At 37.2% G+C, this 22,878-nt stretch overlaps 1 protein-coding gene across 1 annotated transcript; it reads left to right on the top strand.

The window, feature by feature from the left end:
• Positions 1 to 8,057: 8,057 nt before the first annotated feature.
• Positions 8,058 to 22,845, top strand: cbx1a (chromobox homolog 1a (HP1 beta homolog Drosophila)). The gene is made up of 6 exons (XM_084114591.1): positions 8,058 to 8,277; positions 11,828 to 11,940; positions 14,114 to 14,270; positions 14,791 to 14,965; positions 17,435 to 17,529; positions 21,056 to 22,845. The coding sequence occupies exons 2-6, from the start codon at positions 11,880 to 11,882 to the stop codon at positions 21,198 to 21,200; spliced, it is 633 nt and encodes a 210-aa protein (XP_083970717.1). The 5' UTR covers positions 8,058 to 8,277; positions 11,828 to 11,879; the 3' UTR covers positions 21,201 to 22,845.
• Positions 22,846 to 22,878: the final 33 nt, after the last annotated feature.

The raw sequence follows: 22,878 nt of genomic DNA, 5'->3' as shown, positions 1-22,878 counted from the left end.
TATTTATTATTCATTTCCTACAGGTACCTGACTTGGTTTGAGGCCTTTCTAACAAACATTGACCTCTCTCATCCTGGTGCTCTTGATTACATCAAGCACGGAGCCATATCAGTCGCAAGATCTCTGATCCCAGGGGCTCTTGCAGGGGCTCTTGATGGCAATTTTGCCAAAACAAATAAGGCCACCATCCTTCACCATCTGCTGAAGGACAGGGATGAAGAAGTAACTTACCCCAAGGATGCCCTCTACATACAGGATGGCAATGCCCTCTTCCACATGATGTCCAACCTCCCACCAACCTGTGGAGAGATTTGCATACAGCTCCTGGACCTAATGGTTGCCAAGCACCATTTTGTGTTCTCCACAGATTGCTACCAGCCAGATTCCATCAAAGCCCAGGAGAAGCTCAGGCGTGGCTTTACTGAGAAGTATATAATTGACGGTCCAAATACCCGGAAGCCCTATGACTTTAAGTCATTCCTTGGTAATGAGCTGAACAAGAAGCAGCTATGTGACCTGCTTCTCAAGGTCTGGGGGAGCAATGAGGCAGCATCCCAGATTGAAAAGATTATGAAAGCAGTCGTGTGTGTTAACGGGAAATCCTATGACCTAACACCAACAAATGGAAAGGTAAGTTGACAGAAGTCTTAAGCAGTCACACAATGCTTTGAAAAAAATATTTAGGCTCTACAATAATAGGTAGACCAAATGGCTCTGGAAGTGTGAATATTCTCGACTTCACACATGTACAATTGCAGACCATATTTGGGCTCTTAAACATTTGAAGTCATGCAGTTGTTGTCTTATGTATTAATTGTTACATTATGTAGTAGTATTTATTTTCTTTATTTGTTACAGGTCCAGACTTCTGAGATCTATGCACTGTGGTCCAACCAGGAGGAGACAGACAGCCGCATTGTCCTGTATCTCCATCAGGCTGTCAAATGGGGGTACAAGTCCTGTGTGGTGAGGACACCTGACACAGACATTCTGATGATCCTCTACCATGCCAGCAAGATCAACCTCTCAATCTACCTTGACCATGGCTCTGGCAAACATCGCATACTCATAAATGTGACGGAACTGTCTGAATCACTGGGCCCTGACTACTGTAGCACTCTGCTGGGATTCTATGTCTTTACTGGGGAGGACTGTACCAGCGCTTTTAAAGGCAAAGGAAAGGTGAATCCCCTGAAGAAGCTACAGCAGAGTCCTAAACTCCACAATGCTTTCAGGCAGCTTGGTGCAGACTGGCTGGTCAAAGATGAGCTTCAACGGGAGATGGAGAGCTTCACGTGCATCATGTATGGCCAAGCACGGATGACATCAGTTGACGCAGTACGAGCCAAGATGCTGAGAAAAATGGTCGGTGCTGACAAAGTCCTGGACTCAAAGTCAAAAGTAGACCTGGAACACCTGCCACCCCCCAAAGTCTGTCTCATCCCACATGTACAGAGAGCCAACTACAGAGTTGCCTGCTATAAGAGAGCAGACGAGGCAATAATCGAGAGCCCCAAACCATATGATCCAGGCATGGGCTGGGAGAAGACAGGAGAGGAGGAGGTGTTGGAACCTGTTTGGACAATTGGACCCATCCTCCCTCCTTCTCTTGTTGAGGTACTGGCTCAGAGAGCAGAGTCAGAAGAGCAGGCAGCTGGTTCCAACAACAACAACAACAACTTGTCTGTGGGTGAAGAGGATGGAGAGTATGAACATAATGATGAGGATGAAGTGCTGGTAGAAATAGACTTAGAAGATCTCTTCAGTGATGATGAGGAAGATGAGTAGTTTAGGTCAACTTTTATTATTTATTATTTTTTGGCCATAAATAATAATAAAAAAAACAGTCAATATGTTGTCAAATGTCAAACATAACCATTCCATTAAATTTCTGGGGTCAGAATTGTATTGAAAAATGTGTCCATTTGTCTCTGTAAGTTGTTTACATCAAAAGTTATGCCACTTTATATCATATTTAGATTTTTCGGGTTTGGTGCAAAGGGTTAAAAATAAAACATTTTGGACATTATTTCAGCTTGGTACCCAATTTAATCTTAAAATAGACACTTGAATGATAAAGAAATAACAGGTTGTGAAAAAAAAAAAAAAAAAAATCACCCTATGTGCTTGAGAAAATTAAAAAATAGTTGATCCTCTACACATCTTTGGCCATTTTTTGCTATTTTTGTCCAGAAATAAGGTCAATATGTTGTCAAATGTCAAAAATAACCATTCCATTAAATTCCTGGGATCAGAATTGTATGGGAAAATGTGTTCATTTGTCTCTATATGTTGTTTACTTCTAATGTTATGCCACTTTCTATATAATTTTTTGATTTTTCGGGTTCCGGTCCGGTGCAGCAAAGGGTTAAAAAAGAACCCTTTGGGACATTATTTTAGCTTGGTACCTGGCAGATTCTGAAAATAGACACTTTAAGGATTTAAAAAAAATCAGGTGGCATAAAAAAAGCCGGGAGGTGCGCGTGGACCCCTATTTCCATCTAGACTAATGTCAAAATGTCAAATTTCCAAACCTATCTGTAGATTTTTCAGACCACATAAATTGTCATATGTCATTTGTTATATATTTATACCAAGTATATAACAAATATAATGCTGAAAATAAAACTGTCTGGACAATTTATGTTAAATATGGTCTGAAATATTTACAGAGAGGTTTGGAAATTTCACATTTTGACATGAAAAATGTGTAGGAACCTTGAAGTTAACATTACTATACTGAAAAAGTTTGGGGTCAGTAAGTTTTGTTTTATTTTAAACACTTTTAATCACCAAGGCAAGGATGCATCAAATTGATCAAAAGTGACAAGACGTTAATAATGTTACAAAAAGATTATATTACAAATAAATGCTGTTCTTTTGAACTTTCTATTCATTAAAGAAAATCCTGAAAAAATGGTTTCCACAAAACAAAAAGGCAGCACAATTGTTTTCAACACTGATAACCAGAAATTTTTGTTGAGCAGCAAATCATCATATTAGTTTGAAGGATCATGTGACACTGAAGACGAAATTATGCTGAAAATTGTCACCATCACAGAAATAAGTAAATTTAAATATTAAAATAGAAAACAGTTATTTGAAGTCATAATATTTAACAGTCATGTCATCCATTACTGTTTACTGTATTTAAAAAATAAAATAAAAAGCCTTGGTGAGCATAAGAGATTTTTCAATAACATTAAAAAACTTCCTGAACAGAAGTGCATAAGCAGTGGCCTCAAAGTATTTGTACACTTACTAAATCACTCTTACCCCCGTTTCACAGACAAGTAGTCCCAGACTAAAATGCATGTTTGAGCAGTTTTAACTGAAAGCAACTGATATTAAAATATGTCAGTGCCATTATTGGTCTCAAGATGCAAAAAAAAAATATTTGCACATTTATAAAAAGCTACTTAAATGCCCTAATTGAACTAAGGCCTAATCCTGGCTTAATCTAAGCCTTGTCTGTGAAACCAGGCCTTGATGTATAAATGTCATTTATAATTTACAAATCTGACAAACTCAGTGGGACGCATTTATTAAATACGTGATAAACTACACTTGTGAGCAGTAGTTAAGAGTAATTCTCAGAAAGAGAAGTTCTGAGAAAACTCAGGTCTCACATCATTTGTTTGATATTTTGTTAGTCACAATCAGAAGAGGACAGACAAGGTTAGTGAACAATACAAGTTTAAGTAGTGCAGAGGGAAGAGCAATGCAGGGAAGGTGTGCAAACGCAATGATCGTTGAACTGATGATGACTTAGCTCGACAGTAATGATGTCTCTTGTTGCAGGCAGAAGACGGGAAGAACCAGGGTAACGTAGATCAGTGATGACGGGAAGAACGGGACTTCAGGCAAGTAGGCTTCAGATGAGGGCATCTGGGAGTCTTCATCCGGAGGGTGAGCAGTGCATGTAGACTCCAGGGCAATGCCAGCAGCTTGAGAGACCAGGGCGGAGCAGGCTGTGCAGGCGGCCAGGGCGGAGACGACCCTTCAGGCGGCCATGGCAGATTCCGTGATTTCCGTGGGAGCTTGGACTGGCCACTTTGGCTGAGGAAAAGAGGACCGCTCAGACGGTGTGGCGTCGGCGGCCATCCTGGCTGAGGGCTCAGGCGGCAGCCATCTTTGCCGAGGGCTCAGGCGTGGTGGTGGCCATCTTGGCCGGAGACAAGGGCTCAGGCGTGACAGCCAACTTGGGCGAGAGCTCCCGGGTTGGAGCCAATGCGTGTGCTGCCCAAATACACAGAGCTGAGGCGACTATCACAAGTGCTGTATCATCCGGAACCGTCTCAGGTGCAGCGGCCACCTTGTCCGAAGACACAGGAACGGTTGACCTGGCGTGAACATTCTCTGGCTAGGCGGGACTGACGTGAAGAGGCTCAGGCTGGGCGGGATCGACGGGACGAGACTCTGGAAGGGGGGCGGCCATGAAGGGACGAGGCTCTGGAACAGTGGCGGCCATCTTGAAAGGAGGCTCTTGGCTGAACCCTGTCGGGGAGCATGGTTTCCGTACTGGTGTATAAGGGTGAGGTCACTGCAAGTGGCTCAGTGACTGAAGGTGACAAACTCCATGATGTATTCCTCCAGGCTTCTGCCATTTTGGAAAATAAAAACTGTTGTACCTTCCATAATCCTTCTATTCAAAGGGCCAACATTTATAGAAGCAATTTCCAAGCTTCTCATCTTTATGGTCTGGTCTTCTGTCACAATCAGAAGAGGACAGACAAGGTTAGTGAACAATATAAAAGTTTATTAAGTAGTGCAGAGGGAAGAGCAATGCAGGGAAGGTATGCAGACACGATGAATGATGATCATTGAACTGATGATGACTTAGCTTGACAGTAATGATGTCTCTTGTCGCAGGTAGAAGAAGACAGGAAGAACCAGGGTAACATAGATCAGCAATGACAAGAAGACCGGGACTTCAAGCAAGTATGCTTCAGATGAGGGACACTCAGGTGAGTAGTCTGTGGCACAAGACCAGACAAGGGAGTGCAGGAGAAGTGTCTCTTTATAGGGAGTGCTGATGATGAAGAGCAGGTGCTGATGTAATTAGGTGATGGCTGATGGTGCAGGTGGGAAACATGAGGGATGCTGGGAAGTGAAGTGCGGTTGAGGTGACAGAGCTGTTGACCATGACAGTTATCTATTCAGACATTTTAAGTATGGTTTAAGCATATAAATATTTTTAAGGCCATTGTAAGTGAACTATATTTCGATGCAGTATGTCTCTCACCAGCAAATATGACAACAACAAAAAAGGTCACCAGATGATCATTGAGATATTTAGTCAATGAACAAAAAGTGATCAAGCTAACACAAATCATAAAATCTTGGTCCTGTATGTTCCATGATGGCCATCAGCTATATATTAAGAGTATTACACTGATAATTATTAATATATTCTGAATTATTATTAGCAGAATCTTGACTGCCATGTGCCACAACACCAGGGTATGTTGAATTGAGTTTTGAATAGTTTTTTTAAATTTTCAGTTTGTTTGTTTTTTGTGCAAAAGTTTATAAAATGTTTTTTGGAGAGAAAGGGCAGAAGCAGAGTTATAATTTTGTCTCCACATGCTTGCAGACGCTGCATGAGACAATATAAATCTCACCCTCTGTTTGCGTATGGTGTGGCTGGTTTGTTTGAGTAATGAGGTAATTAACTCAATCACGACACTCAGACAGATGATGAATTTTGTTAATGCTTCTCCTTTGTTCTCCACTCATTTCTGAGCAGGTCTTTTTCCTCTACATTAACCCGACATGTGCACACAAACACACACACACTGCATCTTCTTTGTTGCAGCCATGCAAATGGGCCAGAGAGAGGAACCTGTTACTAAGTGGAACTGCAACGGGAAAACAAGGTATAACAGAGGCGGTTTCTTATTCGCTGTGCTTACAAGGTCAACATGCTATTGTTCATTGGGGCAAAGTGCAGCATTGTGCAACAGTCTGGGAGTCAATTGCAGATCACTGACACTATATTTACCTCAAACACAGAGATAATGGCAGGCTGTCGGGCTGTTTTCACACTTGGCTCGATTGCTTGGTCTGAACCAGATTTCAGTTCCACTCCCATCCTTCAGCAGGCGTCTTTTCACGTTGCACTTTTGGGTCTGAACCACATTACGCTTGTGTCATCGACCTGAGCACCATGGCTGTTTATCACTGTAGGAGGAAAATAGCAGATTCACTCAGTTATTATTATTTTTATTTATTTTTATTTTTGTATGTTTGCACACATAATGGCACATATATCTGTTAAGAAATGCAATACCAATGCTGTAAAGACAGCAATACTGTATCCTCTCTGGAGGCAATTTACTCAGACACAAGCAGCTATGAGAAATTCATTATATAAAATAAGTGTGACATGTGAAGTGTGATGCTATTTATATGCCATCAATAACAGTTTGAACTGATTGCAAGCTGTACCAAAGTTAACATGAGCCATAATCCAGACTTCTAATGTTCTGATGTCAATGACCCTTTCAATACTGCTTACATACTGTTTATAATCTATATAAATCAGAATATAAGCACTGCCTTTATACAACTGAATGCTCAAGTATTACTTACATTTCCAAAGGTCAACAGCTAATGAAAACAGGTCAGATTTCACATGGGATCTGAACCAACAGACGAGGGGAAAAATAAACTCCACACATGTCCTATTGTCTTTGAACACCAGCCACAACAATTTTCCCTTTTTTTCTATGAAAACAGCAAACAAAAATTATTCAGATTTTAGTTTAAACAGCCACATACTTTTTCATATAAAATATAATTTATAATTATATCACCGTTCATAAAAGCACTAAATCTAACATTATATCCAGATTGTTCAGTCCTGCGAAAAGCAAGTGCTGTCAAACTTCTTCAAATACTTGAGGCATTGTTTGAGGTTCATCTGGTGAAACCCGTTGGAAAATCTTCAGGCAATTTCAAAAGGTCAGGGGCCGTATTTACAAAACATCTTGAGGATAAAAGTAGCTCCTAGCTTTATGATTTAAGAGAAACTATTAGAGGTAAGGTTCTGGCTGCAACCGTAATCGCCTACTCTCTAGAGTAGGTATTTATTTTGAATAAGTAATTACTTCAACTTCTAAAAAAAGTAGTTCTATACAGTAGCCTATATAAGTGTGTGTGTATGAATGTAATCTGGACATACATCTACCATGCTTTCATTATCATGCGACCTACCAGCATCAGTTGCATCCATTCACTGTCATACACAAATCCTCCCCCGTGGCCTCATGGGATAGTAAAGTGTCCCTCATATGCACACTTCATAATCTCACTGGAAGTAGGTCATCCAGGTAGTTTTTGCCTATACTCTTTTATGAGTAGTCTACTGTGAATTCGGACATATTCTTTTGTTACATACTGTTTTTACCTACTAGATGCAGCCGAAATGTTTTGTGAATATGGCCCCAATTGACCCTTTTCACATTTTCAGGTTTCTCAGAAGCGGAAGTTGTCATAGTTTGGTAAACTTCTATAGTGGTGAATTAGAGACTAGCCTACAATTAATTTTTTTTTTCGTGTTCCCATTTGCTCAAATAACAAAAGAAAAACTCCACAATAGTTTTTTCGCAACTTTCAAAAGAGGAAAAAATAGAGTGAGATTGATAACGGCAGTCGGAAGAGAGAAAGATGTAGATTTTACCGTCACTCCCACAGCCAAACACCCTCACAGCATAGGTTTTTATTTTTTTTTAATGCAAAGGTAATATTATACAAAGTAGCCTATAGTGTTAAAATATACGTTAAAATACAATTTTTTAAAAAATATTAAAAAAAAAACTTTACCGAATTTACGATGTTGATGTTTGTTCTCTGAAGAACCTTTTTTTTTTTTTTTTTTTTAGTTACACAATTATTAGGAAAAGATTTTTAGACAGTTAAATGTTGCAATTTTTAAATAAACATTAGGATATTTGAGGCATCTTCGAAGTGTAACGAGGAACAACAAACATATTTTCCTCTTTCAAGTGCGCACGTAAAACTACAACTCCCAGGATGCACCACTCGTGTACTAAGAGGCACGTACTTTCCGTCGGAATTGGCGGGTTGCTGGAGGCAGCTTTCGTGTACTGTAGCATTCCCTTTTGTCTGAGCAGTCAAAGAACCTCGATAAAATAATAGCAAACTCTTTCCCCAGTCGACAGATTTCAAACGTTTGTCGACACTTAAAGCAGCTCTATCCGCAGACAACCACCTTATTTGGTGTTATTTCGCCCTTAATTCCGTAATTCACAGGTAAGTGGCGCTGCATGCAGATTGTAAAACATACTATATGTTTGTACTAAGGACTGTGATTTCTTTTTTTTCTTCTTTTTTTATAATTAACAGGCAGATATTTTGAGTACTTTAAGCAACTAATTGCTCTTGAATAATATCTAACGTTAGTCATATTTTGAGACATTTTGGTTAGTTTTCTACTCGGATCCAGGTCAACATGGTAGAAGTGAGCGACCATGCTTCTGCAGCATTAGCCACCAGGCTAGTCCGTTTCTCGGGTTTTAGGGCCATTTTGGGGTTTATACAGTTTTTAAAAAATGTGTATTGGAACGTTTTGTGCATGTATTTATCGGACAGCTTAAACGTTGTTGGTGTCATGGTAGCTTTTGGACCTAAAAATTGTACGGGCAAAGGGGTCTGTCCAGCTAGCTACCCATCTCCGCGCGAGACAGAAACGCCTTTCTCGCACACTCCTTGCGTTAAAGGAACTCGGGAACACACTCTCCCCATTTTTTTCCTTCATTTCTTTTTTTAAGAGATCTACATGGAGTTTGCTCAGTTGCATTGCTACCTTAAAATGTAACACTTGGCCTCACTGGTTAGTCTTTGTTGCTATTGCAGCTTGAAGGAAATGGGCCGAACATTCTGGCAAAGCGTCTGCGCGTGCACGTCGGAAGTTGAATCGAGTATTTTTCTGCGCGCGAGTTGCGCTGGTCCTCACAAAGTTTATTATAAAAATATAAATAAAATAATGATGCACATGATCTGCTTTTATTTAGAAGTGAAGAGGTACGATCAATTGTTAAGAAGATAAATATGATTAACGTTACATTAATGCGATTTAATTTTTTTCAAAAAGTGTCCCATGCTCTTGGTTTGGACCTTAATTTGTTAGGTTTTTCTGTTTTTACGCCCTTTAAGTTGACGACATAGTGCTTCAGCCTGGTGAGTGTTTGCTGATAGCCCCATAAAAGCAAAACACGTGTGTATTGTTTTTCTGTTAAATCATCTGTTAAACAGGGGATGGGGACATCTAATAAAAAAAAAAATACTTTGAGTTGTTGGTGCAGGTCGTTTGCCTCAAGATATTGTATGCAAATTTACGAACTTCAAGCCAGGAATTTGTTGCGTTTATTTCGGTTTAAATTTGTAACATTGCAACCTGTTGCTGTGTTTATTTTTTATTTTTTTCATGACATTGAGTCACATTTGAGTTAATTTTACCCCAAATTGACAAAAAACACCAAAGGTATTAAAGGGGTCCTATTATGCTTTTAGTTAGTGTGTTAGAGGTAATTAGTAACAACTTAGAGCTTGACAAATACTGCACTAAACCATCAGCCTGATATCTCCAAATAAGCTTGCCTTTAACTTTCATAGTGTTCAACCAAGGGAAAAAAGGCTTCTAAGGGGGTGTTTGGCTCGAGGTCATGGTGCAAAGGACCCTAAGTTGATTTTACTCCGAACCATCCCTTTAAGTCTTACTAGTTTAAACATTCAAGTGATTTTAAACCATACAGTAGGCCTACTCGCGCACTCTCTGAGAGATGTTTTTCTCTGCGTGCATTAGAGTAAATTAAGCCGCCTCACAAACATTATTGTTATTGCAAGTAACAATTTATTTTTCGCGGATTATCACTTTCGCTTTAACAGTCGAAAACACGCAAAATTGTCAAAATTCTGGTCTTGGTGAGTATACTCTAAACATAGTTGGTTATGTCTTAATTAAACATAAAACGTATGTGACAATATAATGAACACTGGATCCGTGCACTTGCTCTTAAAGGGATAGTTCACCCAAAAATGAAAATTAGCCCATGATTTACTCAACCTCAAGCCATCCTTGGTGTATATGACATTCTTCTTTCAGACGAATACAATTGGAGTTATATAAAAAAATGTCCTGGCTCTTCCAAGCTTTATAATGGCAGTGAATGGTTGTTTCTGTTTTGAAGTCCATCAAAGTGCATCCATCCATAAAAGTCCTCCACACGGCTCAGGGGGGTTAATTAAGATTAATTCTGAAAGAAGAAAGTCATATACACCTAGGATGGCTTGAGGGTGAGTAAATCATGGGGTAATTTTCATTTTTGGGTGAACTAACCCTTTAAAGTGACAGCAGCCGTGGCTCTCATTAATTTTGTTTTCAAAACAACAAAAGATAGCTTTAATTTTAAGGAATCAGGATTAATATCCTATTTTATTTTATTTAGTCAGGACTAAAATACTACCCAGTGTTATTTTACATTTGATTACTTTCTGAATACTAGTGTTAGACCTATCCAAAAAGTTTTCTCTTTATTGGTATCTTTATTCTATTGTATTTATTTGAGCTACTTTTTTCAATTTTAATTCAAAGATTGAAATCAAGCTTCCTTGCGTTGTTTAAATTCTTAACAAAATTACCCCATTGTAAAAATGCAATGAGTGAGTAAACATTTAGGTGAGATAAATGTAATTTTTAAAAAATTCCCCACATAAGAATCACCTAGGGGGGGATTTCCCTCCCATTTTCCAAAACGAAATTCAGGTCCTGCATGTTAATTGCCATCAACTTGCACATCAACTTACTCAAATGTTGATCACATTTATCCTCATATATCTCATCCAAGTTCTGAGAAACAGAAATGATTAATTCATTGCTTAGCTGGGTCTTCAGGCTATGCAGTATGTTAGTTCACCTCACCTCCCTATCAGAGTCGTTCGCTCTTTTGTCGCGTCACATCCCCATAGGCTGAAGCTAAGCTGTACCGGAAACACAAATGATTAGTTCACCGTCCGAGTCATCCGTTCATCACGAGTTATGGAAAAGAACCGTCATGACTCTAATTTATAAATTACAAGCAATTTGAGTCCAAAAATGCATCAATGCACGTAACTGTAAAACATTTAGCCATGGGCTTTTATAGGGAAGGTTGGGAATTGACAATTTTTTGTATCCATATAGCAGTAACGTGACGAAAGAACATACGACTTGACTTGAGAGGTGAAATAATCATTTCTGTTTCCTGTACAGAATCTATGGCATGTTGCGCATGCACGGTCAACACAGAAGGAACGAATCACTCTGAGGCAACTCACTGTTCCTGAGTCATATTAAAGATTTGTTCAAAATGAACGAATCGTTCATGATTGACCCATCACTACTTGAACCACGAAATTTTGGCCTAAAAGATCGATTCTTTGGATTTAAGAATCGATATTGGCTAATCAAAATGAGAATGAAGGAAAATTGTGTAATCAATATTTTTAACCCAGCCCTAATGAAAATATCACAAAAAAACCTAATCGTCCTAAAAATAGGTTTCATTACACAAGATATTTTCAGTCTGACCTGGATGCGTTTTTGTAAGATTAACCCAAAATGCATACCTGTAATAAATGTTTTTTTTGAATTGCAAAGCAATTCAGAGGGAGCTGTGCACTACAAAATGCTGTATTTGTTAGAGCCAGCAAACTGTTATTCACAGTGCTGTATAATTTTATTTCCTGCCTTGTTGTTCTTTCCCTGATATCACCTGACCCCCCCCCCCCCATCCCGTCTAATTCACACTTTCACTCTGTTCAGCACTGTTGACGTTGACAAGGAACCGGAAGGTTCCGCAGAGCCTCCCCCCTTCATGACGAGCATGAGCCAACCAACAGAGACAGCTGTCAGTGATGCTCCCAGCGTCACCGAAGGTGTCTCACAACTTTCTCCTTCACTGCTATTTTTCTTTCAAATGTGTGGGAAGGAGGGTTTATTTCCAGACGTTGTTTCTGTCTTATAAACAAGCCTTGAAATTATTTTTTTATTATTATTGAATCACGGGTTGTTGGTAACTGTCTGTTTTCATGACCACTGTTTCATCTGCCATGTGATCCATTATTTGTCACTCACTAATAGAGGTGCTTCTGCTGGTGATTTATAAGGTCAGAGGTGCGATTCTGGTCTGGTGCACAAAAGACAGAATGAGCATTTCAAAGTGAAGAAATTTGGGAAGCATTTTACATTAAGGTCTCATTTGTTCGTAACATTTTTAAAATCAAGTTTATTACTAATTGAATTGTAGTATTCTAACTGGCAAGTTGTATCTGTTAACATTAGTTAATGCACTGTGACCTAACTAACTTGAATTTTTAACAAGGATTAACATTAACAAGGGTTTATAAATGCTGTTCATGGCTAATGCATTGGCTAATACATTAACAAATGAGACCAAATTGTAAAATGTTACTGAAATTTTAGGCTGCATTACCCTTATTTGTGATTGATTAGTTAGGCATTTGTTCTCCACATTAGCTGTTATCTACTATGGTATATTCAATTGTGTAATGGATGTTGATATTAATGGAGTTGAATTGCCTCCGACACTGATATAATCAAGATATTGGTTTAATGATGACGAATTACATTTTCATTAATTAATATTTTGGTCAGAAAATATGCATTACTGTTCAAGAGTTTGAGGTCAGTAAGATTTTTATTTTATTTGTTTAAAGAAATTCATGCTTTTATTCAGCAAGGATTGATTAAATTTATCAAAATAGTCAGTAAAGAAATTTGTAATGTTGCAAAAGATTTCTATTACAAATAAATGCTGTTTTGTAAGCTTCCTATTCATCAAATAATCCTGAAGACATTATCAATGTTCTCAAAAAAAATATTAAAGCAGCATAACTGTTTTCAACATTGATAACAATAAATGTTTCTTAAGCATCAAATCATCATATTAAAATAATTTCTGAAGAATCATGTGACTTGAAGACTTGAGAAATGATGCTGTAAATTCAGCTTTGCCATCACAGGAAGAAATAACATTTTAAAATATATTACAATAGAAAAAAAAGTATTTTTCACAAAATTTTAATGTATTTTAATGCAGACTTGATGAGCATAAGAGACTTCTTTCAAAAACAATAATAAAAAAAAAAAAATCTTACTGACCCCCAAATATTTGATGCCAATGTCTTTTGATTAATTGGTCGTTTACTAGCCCTGAGAAGTTGTGAAATGAGTGTCAAGTGGTTATGGTTCTAGTTCAAACTGGTATCTGCCCTGCTTGATTGTGATGCTAACATTGTGATTATGCTGATTCTTAACAAGTGAAAGTTTGAACAGCTTAAAGGAATAGTTCACCCAAAAATGAACTTATCATGTACTCACTCACCATCATGTTGTTCTAAACCTGTATGAATTTCTTTCTTCTGCTGAACACCAAAGAGGATATTTTGAAGAATATGGGCAACCAAACAGTTAATGGACCCCATTGACTTCCATAGTACTGTTAAGTTACAGACATTCTTCAAAATATCCTCTCTTGTGTCCAGCAGAAGAAATTCATGCAGAATTTTCATTTTTGGGAGAACTGTCCCTTTAAGGTGTGTCTGTTACACTGTTATATATCAGATGACATGAGGGTTAGTATCTGACTTTTTTACTAATTTAGATTTTTTGATGAATTATCTAATTGCTGGACAATGAATCTGAAACCCTAAAACATCTTTTGATAACTATTCTGAATGATTTTAGTTACTGATCTAGGTCTCAATAGCAAGAATTTATCACTAAGAGCTGCGGTTTTATACTGCAGTCAAAATGTCTCTAATTTTGACACTCTGCTCTATACAGCAACATTTGTCTAATGTTGGTAGACAGACTTTTTTGACCTTGGCCTACCTTTCAAATAATTTCTCTTCCTCTTTGCGCACGACCCACTGCCATTGAAGTACCACTGTTTGTATTTGTTCTGCTCAGCCCCATAGTGTCTGTTTCAAGTTCAACTTGCATCATATTTTAACTGTTTGAATACTTAAGATTTTTTTTCCCACAGAAAAGACTGACCCTCTTTTCTGCCCTCTTCTTTCTCCACAGACGAGAAGCTGGCGGCCACCGCTGGAAAGAAGCTGAACAAGAAGAAGGTGGAGGAGGTTGTAGAGGAAGAGGAAGAATATGTGGTGGAGAAAGTCCTGGACAGACGGGTGGTGAAGGGCAGAGTGGAGTTCCTGCTTAAATGGAAGGGCTTCTCAGAGTAAGTTACTAATATCAGCTAGTATTAGTATCAACTAATATTCCACTAAAATGCATTCATGTAAGGCATGGAACTGGATTCCTAGCAAACGTGTTGGCAATTTTATCATTATATAAAGAACTCGGGAAGAAAAAATGGTTTTCTAATAAATATGTCATTGAGATGCCATTAAGATGCTAAACAGTAACAAATGATTGTTACCTACTTGTACACTTTATCTCCACTGTGTTGCACTCTTTTTTTTTTTTTTTTTTTTTCTTCACGATACAGTGTAATGACGCATGTTTGTATTGTTTATACTCGGTGTATATTTTATGTGGTACGTTGTAAGTGTGTGTCGCAGTGACTGCAGCCCAAGACAAATTTCCCCCCTGGGGGACATTAAAGTATATTGTATATTTTATCTTTTATCTTTATCTTATGTACTTTTGGTTTCGGTTAGTGGAGCAGCCCTTCCTCCAAAGAAAAAGATGGCATTCAAATCTGTCAATTGATTGAGAAATGATTTCCTTTTCTGTAGAGAAGACAACACATGGGAACCAGAGGACAACCTGGACTGTCCTGATCTCATTGCAGAGTACATGCTAAAACATAAACCTGTGAGTGATGAGAAGAAAGATTCTAGCGGAAAGAGGAAAGGAGAATCTGACACAGATGGTGGAGAAGACAGCCGGCCTAAAAAGAGGAAAGATGAGGTTAGACTTAATCATTCCATTTAATGAATAATCTTTTATAGACTTTTTGGTTTACAAATGTTGTTTCTAAACAAATTTTGTATACAAATTGGCATATGCAGTGTTTGCTACAGGATTTTATGAGACTATAGGGGGTGGACCTCGGCCCTTGTTAGGGGGTCCGGAGCCAAGTTAAATTCAACAATCTAGTGCACTTTGAGAGTTCAAAATTAAGAGCTCCAACCCATGTTCAGTGTGCAAATTAAACAAAGACAAAGTCTGTGAACTGACTTGTACCTAAACTTTAAAGGGGACTCAAACCTTTTTTTTTATTTTTTTTTATTTTATATAGTGTCTCAGTCTACTTTACATTCACACGGGTGTTTTTAGGAAGCCAAACAATTAGAATATAACAATAATAATAATAATTTTATATTATTTTTATTCCTTTGACAGTAATAGCCATATATTGTAACAGGCACTGTAAAATAAATGATTTCATATGTATATTATTTTACTTTAAGCTACAGTAGGGAAATTACAATACTTTTGTCCTAATTTCTATACTTACAAGAGAGAAACCCTCAAGCTTTTATTTTGATGGAAACTGCAGTTGAGCTTTTATTTCAGCTGAAAATGCAGTTTCTGTGAAAACAGGTTTACATTACAAATCTAGTGAAATGCTGTAATCTTCCCATAATAATGTTGGAAATTATGCAATTGTGAAAATAACTAACTGGTGCCCGTGTAAACTCTCAGCACATGCAGCAATGGAGTTCACTGCATTCATTCACTGTAAACTAAGCTGTTCTGAGACACGTAAAACACCAGATCACAAACTGACGCATGAGCAAAGTGCACACTTTGCTTTAAAAACACGCAGCACAAACAGATTATATACTTGTTTAATTAAGTCAGTCTTTTGCGATTTGATGAGGGCACAAAGCCATATCACACATTCGATTTAAGTTTGACAGATACTTGCCAAAGCGATGGAGCAAAACAATGTTATAGACATTTTTTGTTATGAGTTCGATTAATATTTTTGGTTCATTATGAAAGTGAGGCAGAACATAAGACTATGCATATACAGTGCTATGCATAAGTTTAGACACCCATGCTAAAGTTGACTAAAAAGAGGAATAAAAAATCATCTTTTGGAAATTGAACTTAATGCCTTAAAAAAAAAAAGGAAAAATCCAACCTTTAAGGACACCAATTTTCTTTGTGAATGAATAATGTATCGTAAATACATAAATGTTCTTCCTTAAAATACAGGGTGCATAAGTCTGGACACCCCTGTGTTAAATTCCCATAGAGGCAGGCAGATTTTTATTTTTAAAGGCCAGTTACTTCATGGATCCAGGATACTATGCATCCTGATAAAGTTCCCTTGGCCTTTGGAATTAAAATAGCCCCACATCATCACATAGCCTTCACCATACCTAGAGATTGGCATTGAGTACTTTCCATAAGATCATATCTCAATGCAAATCAAACCAGCTATTAGGCTAACTGAAATAAAACCATGCTGAAGGAAAACCAGGCTATGTGATGATGTGGGGCTATTTTAATTCCAAAGGCCAAGGGAACTTTATCAGGATGCATAGTATCCTGGATCCATGAAGTAACTGGCCTTTAAAAATAAAAATCTGCCTGCCTCTATGGGAATTTAACATAGGGGTGTCCAGACTTATGCACCCTGTATTTTAAGGAAGAACATTTATTTATTTACGATACATTATTCATTCACAAAGAAAATTGTTGTCCTTAAAGGTTGGATTTTTCCTAATTTTTTTAATTAAGGCATTAAGTTCAATTTCCAAAAGATGATTTTTTTTATTCCTCTTTTTAGTCAACTTTAGCATGGGTGTCTAAACTTATGCATAGCACTGTAGTAGCGTATGCATAATAGTAGCGCAGTTTAATTCTGCTTTTATTTCGTTTTCCATTTGATGTTGGGAAACATTGTGGTCATGCCACTGCAACCACAATGTTGGTCGCACCCCCATTGCTTGTTTGATGCACATTATTACTTTTTATACATAAAACTGTGCTCATACTTACATTTATGCATCTGTCGTGTGCTTTTAGCTGTTTATTCAACTTTGGGAAATTTATGTCCAAGAGTTGATTTTTATTATGCATTTATTTAGTTTGCTGCTTATCAAATACCTTTTTGAGACATGATTAATGAAAAAAATAAATCTTATTTATAAACAGAATATTTTTGTGAATCAATTCCAATCTGAAATTTTGTCTTATTAGAAAGTATGAAATCATTATTTAATTGTGTGCATTTAGGATACATATAATTTTAGCTGTGAATTTAGTTTTAGCAAGACAATCTTAGCACAACCTTTTTGCTAAAAAGGTTGACGCATAAAGACATGCTGATTAGAAAGTAGAAACAATGTTCCTGTATGGAAGACTACTTGGAAGAAACTTTTACTGCATATGAATAATAAATGATTTGCTAATGTTTTGCAGCAAGACAAGCCGAGAGGCTTTTCACGGGGGTTAGACCCAGAGCGCATCATTGGAGCCACAGATTCCAGCGGCGAGCTCATGTTTCTAATGAAATGGTATGTAAATATTACGATTTTAAAAATGTGAAGTGTGTAATTTCTAGAGATGCACCGATGTATCGTCCGATTTTTTTTTTTAATCAATTTACAACCATCGGCATATCGGCAATAGCATGAAGAAGGCTGATATAACAAACAATGGTTTAATCTAATATTCCTGCTGTGCTGCTGTCTGTCTTTTAGTGTTAATCAAACAAAAGACAAAAAATGCTCACTACTCTTCACTAAATAACTCTTGTAACTTTCGTAAGTATTAATATGAATATGATTTCCGCTATGCGGAAAACGTGGTCGGAATCGCCACGTTCCAGTCATAAAACAGAATTTACTGTACAACAAGGAATGTCAGCAACCCGTCAAAAAAGTTCAGTTTTACTTAAAGTAATTGACAGAAATATATTACTGTTGTACAGTAGAATTTAGCTACGTCTCAATGCAATAATAATATGTATTAGGGGTGGGAATCTTTTACCATCTCACGATTCGATTCGATTCCGATTCTTGAGGCCACGATTCGATTCAAAATCGATTTTCGATTCAAAAAGATTTTCGATTCAAAACAATTCGATTTTATTCATAATGATTTCTAATCAGGTTTCTGATCATGATCTACTCTCATCTGCTTTGCAATACAGAATGACAAACGGAGACATTAAAGTGTCTTTTTCACATTTATTAAGTTCAATTCTCAGGGAAGTGCCTTTTATCAAAAACATTGAAAAAATATTTTTACTTGGTACTTTTAAAGCAAAGTATTTATGATGACCCATAACGAACTTACTTCCAATACTTCCTATATTAATTGTAATAAAACAAATGGAAGTGATTTGGCAAGTCAACTGTAAGGTTACATTTGCCAGCATATGTCCCAACATTGCTGAGAACCAACAGGAAAATAAATGTGTGCCTGTACTAGCAGCATACTTGTAGTAAATTAATACAAACTTCAGCATATTCTGAATCTCTAGCATTTAATAATAGACTTCTAACCAACATCCTCTTGTTATTTCCAATGAGCAATATAATCCTTCAGACAAAAAAAAACATTTTGCTGTAGCAAATTCACAAACAGTTTTCGTTCAAAAATATAGAATTATGTACCAGAAGCTATCATAACGTATAATGCTTGTGGACTTATGCATATTCTGAATAATTAGTAACATACAAAGTCGCTCTTGACTTATACACAACTAAATAATAAAGAGTTATGACTTGAAATGTTTGCTGTATACCACAATCAAAAATAGCAAAGAAAGTGAATGAACATTCTGCAGAGAGTAACTTACAGTCAAAATGTAACTTTTTGTGACTGGCATTGCACATATTGCATACAGATCAGATCGGTTTACACAGCATATTGATGTGAAAACTAAACAATACAGAAATTAGCTCTCATACAAAAAAATACTAAATAGATCACAATGAAATTGCCAATGTTCCATACGTTAGCTTTTAACGAAGACATTCTCTGGTGCCGTTCGGATTTGGCGCTCAGCCATCATGCCTCTGTTATGTGCGCGTCTCTGTTATGTGCACGCCACAGACTGTCCGCGACTGCACGTCCGCTTCAGAGTTCCGCCTTTTGCGTTCCTTCAATGTTACGTTATTAGATTTATTTATTTATTTTTAGAAAATCGATTTTTGACATTTGTGAATCGATTCAGAATCGTCCACGTCCCGAATCACGATTCATCTAAGAATCGTTTTTTTCCCCCACCCCTAATATGTATTTAAAGGTGCACTGTGTATTTTTTAGCAGCATCTAGTGGTGAGGTTGCGAATTGCAACCAATAGAAGTTACGGTGGCCGACAGGAAAAAATGTCATCGTCTGAGACAGCAGAGAGTAGCCAGTTAAGCAATGAGGTTTCTTTACAAAGATAAATTAAGAAATTAGGTTTACTTAATTATTCAGTTCAAAATGATCTGTTATTGTGAATATTATTGTTACTTGTTCATCATTGTCAGTGTTTTATTCACTGACTTTAGCTAGCTTCTTTGCACGAAGAACAACATGGTGACGAAACGTGTTTGTCCGTTTAGGGCTACTGTAGAAACATGTTGGCACATTTCAATGTAAGGGGACCCGTGGTGCATGTAGATAGAAATGGCTCATTCTAAGGTAAAAAAAACAACGGTTCCTTATGTAAGGTCTTTATTCACCACTGAAAACATAGTTATGTATATGATATTGCATTTGTCAACAAATCCTCCTAAATATTACACATTAATTTAGAATATACAGTGAAGAATATGCATATATTTTACAATTGTTTACTTTATTTCTGAACCTGAAAACTGTTAAACCTACATAAAAACACTGTTTATTTAATATGTATCTTTGTTCTGTTGTATTTATGTTGGCCTGCTGAATGTTAAATGGATCCAATCCTTGTTCATTAGAAATGATTTGATGCAGCAATAGACTAGCTAGTATAACTTAATGCATATAGTTTTGATCATGTTTTAAATCAGCAAAGTAAAAAAAACACATCTATTATCAAATTAGATAATATAAATATAAAAGTGACAAATATCGGTGTCGGAATCGGCAAATAATTGTTTGTTAATTTGTATCAGCACCCCAAAAAAATCCAAAAATCCTATTGGTGCATCCCTAGTAATTTCAGCTCCATTAAAGTCTCAAATTAGTTTTGAAAATAATGAAAACTTCCCACCTTTGGTCAAACAAACAGATGCCTGATCACACAGCGCTCGCATTCTCCATCTTCAATAGTTTACGGTCTCTGTTTAGCAGTCATATCTAATATGATATTATATAGAACTGTTAAACAAAAAAGTAAAGTGTGAAAAAGTATAGCGTTTGCTTTTTGTACTGTGGCTGCCGTCGCATCATCCAAGTGGATGCTGCACACTGGTGGTGTTTGAGGAGAGATGTACAGTAGTACATATGAAAGCGCTATATAAATGCCTCATTAATTCATATGTCCACACTAGTGCGTTTTAGTTTTAACACACTGTTTTAAAATGAAAGCAATCCTCCATACTGGTGTTTCCACTGCGTTTAAGAAAAGATCTCCATCCACACTACACGACCGAAAACGGATGTCACATGACCTTTCATGCACACTGGCCATGTGCGTACGAGTGTAAACAGTTGCCGAATGCTCTAATAATCTTGCTCATGGGATATGGGGCTTGACGAATCAGGGAAGGATATGCAATGATCCAGAAGACCCGATCAAGGAGCAGATGTGGGCAGCCATGCCTTCGTTTTCAAAAGTCTCTGTTTTGGTCTGCACTAAAAAACGCAACCACAGAGTTTTCAAACTAAAACGGGGTCTGTAGCATTTCCAAAAAGTCTCCATTTTTGTGGGTGGAAAACCCCGGTGTAGTGTGGACGCCAGACGTAACCATAGCAAAAGATTAAAAGGAAAACGCTCTAATGTAAACATAGCCTTAGGCAGGCTGAGCCAAAGCCTAGATGCCTGTCTTTTTACCCCATTCTGTATGATGGGCTTAAATTACATTATCTCAAGTGCTTATTTAATTGTATTTCCCCAGGAAAAACTCTGACGAGGCAGATCTCGTTCCAGCCAAAGAGGCCAATGTGAAGTGCCCGCAGGTGGTCATCTCATTCTACGAAGAGCGACTGACATGGCACTCTTACCCTTCTGAGGAAGAAGAGAAGAAAGACGATAAGAACTAGGCTTGCGAGGGAAAACAAGAAAGGTGGCAAGTCAGTACGAGTTAGGGTGGGGCGGGGGGACATGGGAAGTTTAGAAATGGGGGAACAGAGACAAAAACTCTTACACTCAATGCCATAAAATCGGATTCAAGAGTATATTCAGAGCATGATATGCAGACGTGGAGTCATCAAAAGTGATTTTAGTCAGAATACTGACCCCCGTAAGAAACACAGGATTATTGTATTTCCTCTTTGCTTCTCTTTCTCTTTCTTTTTTGTTTGATTATGGGAAGTGGGGTGTATATGCTGCTGTAGTTGCTCAGTTGTCGTTCCCGGTGGTGAACGTCTGATTATGTATATGCTTAATGCGATGGATCCTATGTGCACATCCTCATGCTCTGTATTTTTCTGACAAGCGATTTGAAGGACATTTAATGTCTAAATCAGAACGTGTCACTGTGTAAAATGCTGCCCAAAGTTAAAACATAGTAAGTATGCAACACTATAACTGGAAAAAACAATGGATATAAAGTTTGATATCAGTGTGTAGTTTTCTCTTAATCTAGGCCTAGTTTTTTGCTCAACTCAGTTATGATTGTGTGCAGTTACTGTGTTTTGTCTTCGCAGGGCAGTATGACCTATATTTCTTAAGCCTTCTCTTTTTCCTTTCCATCTCATTTTTTGAGACTTACTCTTCAAGTCATTTGTTGTGTAAATACATTTACCAAAACTGTTGTCACATTATTAGTGAGCACATTGCTGTGTAGTGCGGTCTTGCTGTTTTAGCAGTATTTTTGAATTTGTATTCATCATGTATACAGTATTCTGGTCTTTTATTCGTTCACCACTTGAGGATATAAGCTGCATATGGATGGATGGATGGATATATATATACCGATGTGTGTATGTATGTGTATATTCACAAATAGGTTTTTTTGATCAATTCTAGTCAGCTTAGTAAACTCCATTTCCCATAATCTTATGTAAACGTTTTTATTTTTAACTATTAGCTGTCAGTGTATTTTATCAGTTGCATTACTGTGTGAAGAGGAAATATGCTCTTTAGATTCCAGCTTCTCAGATTGATCTTTCAAGTTTTATAGGCTGATCAAGGAGTGCCAGACCTGGCTCAGAATACTTAAGAAAACATTGATGAAAGGTTGGACACTTTGCTGTTTTACTCTCTTCTTTGGCGGTGCTCAAGAGTTAGAATGTACTACACAGCTTTAATGCATCTTTCTTGTTTTTTTTCCATGAACGTAAATGTGTAGTGAAGGTAAAAAAGCTCACCAACATTACCATGCTACAGATCAGGTCTCTTAGTACCACTTTTGCACCAGCATAAACATGTTAGTATTGGTAATGTTCATTTTAAAATGTAATGAAGCTCTTCAAAATGTTTTGCCGTTGGTTAAAATAGTGCTTGGATCACTGGATACATTTTTCGCTAAATATGGTATTAATAGTGGCATACTCTTCTGCTGCGTACCAGAGAAGCCTGAAGTGCTTTTAGTTGTACACAATCAGTAATGTGACTGCATTATATTTCTCTGATTGTCTGTTTTCTCTTTTAAAGTGTACTGTTTGAAGCATGTTACTTTCTTTCATTTTCACTTTTTCAAGGGGGAGATGATTATTTGTTCATTAAACTAAACTTTTGTATTAATTCTGTTTTTTGATCTATGATTATTTTAAGAAA

Source organism: Abramis brama (assembly GCF_963993115.1).
Source record: "Abramis brama genome assembly, chromosome: 1".
In the NCBI taxonomy this organism is placed as follows: Eukaryota; Metazoa; Chordata; class Actinopteri; order Cypriniformes; family Leuciscidae; genus Abramis; species Abramis brama.
This window is presented reverse-complemented; position numbering and strand designations above follow the sequence as displayed.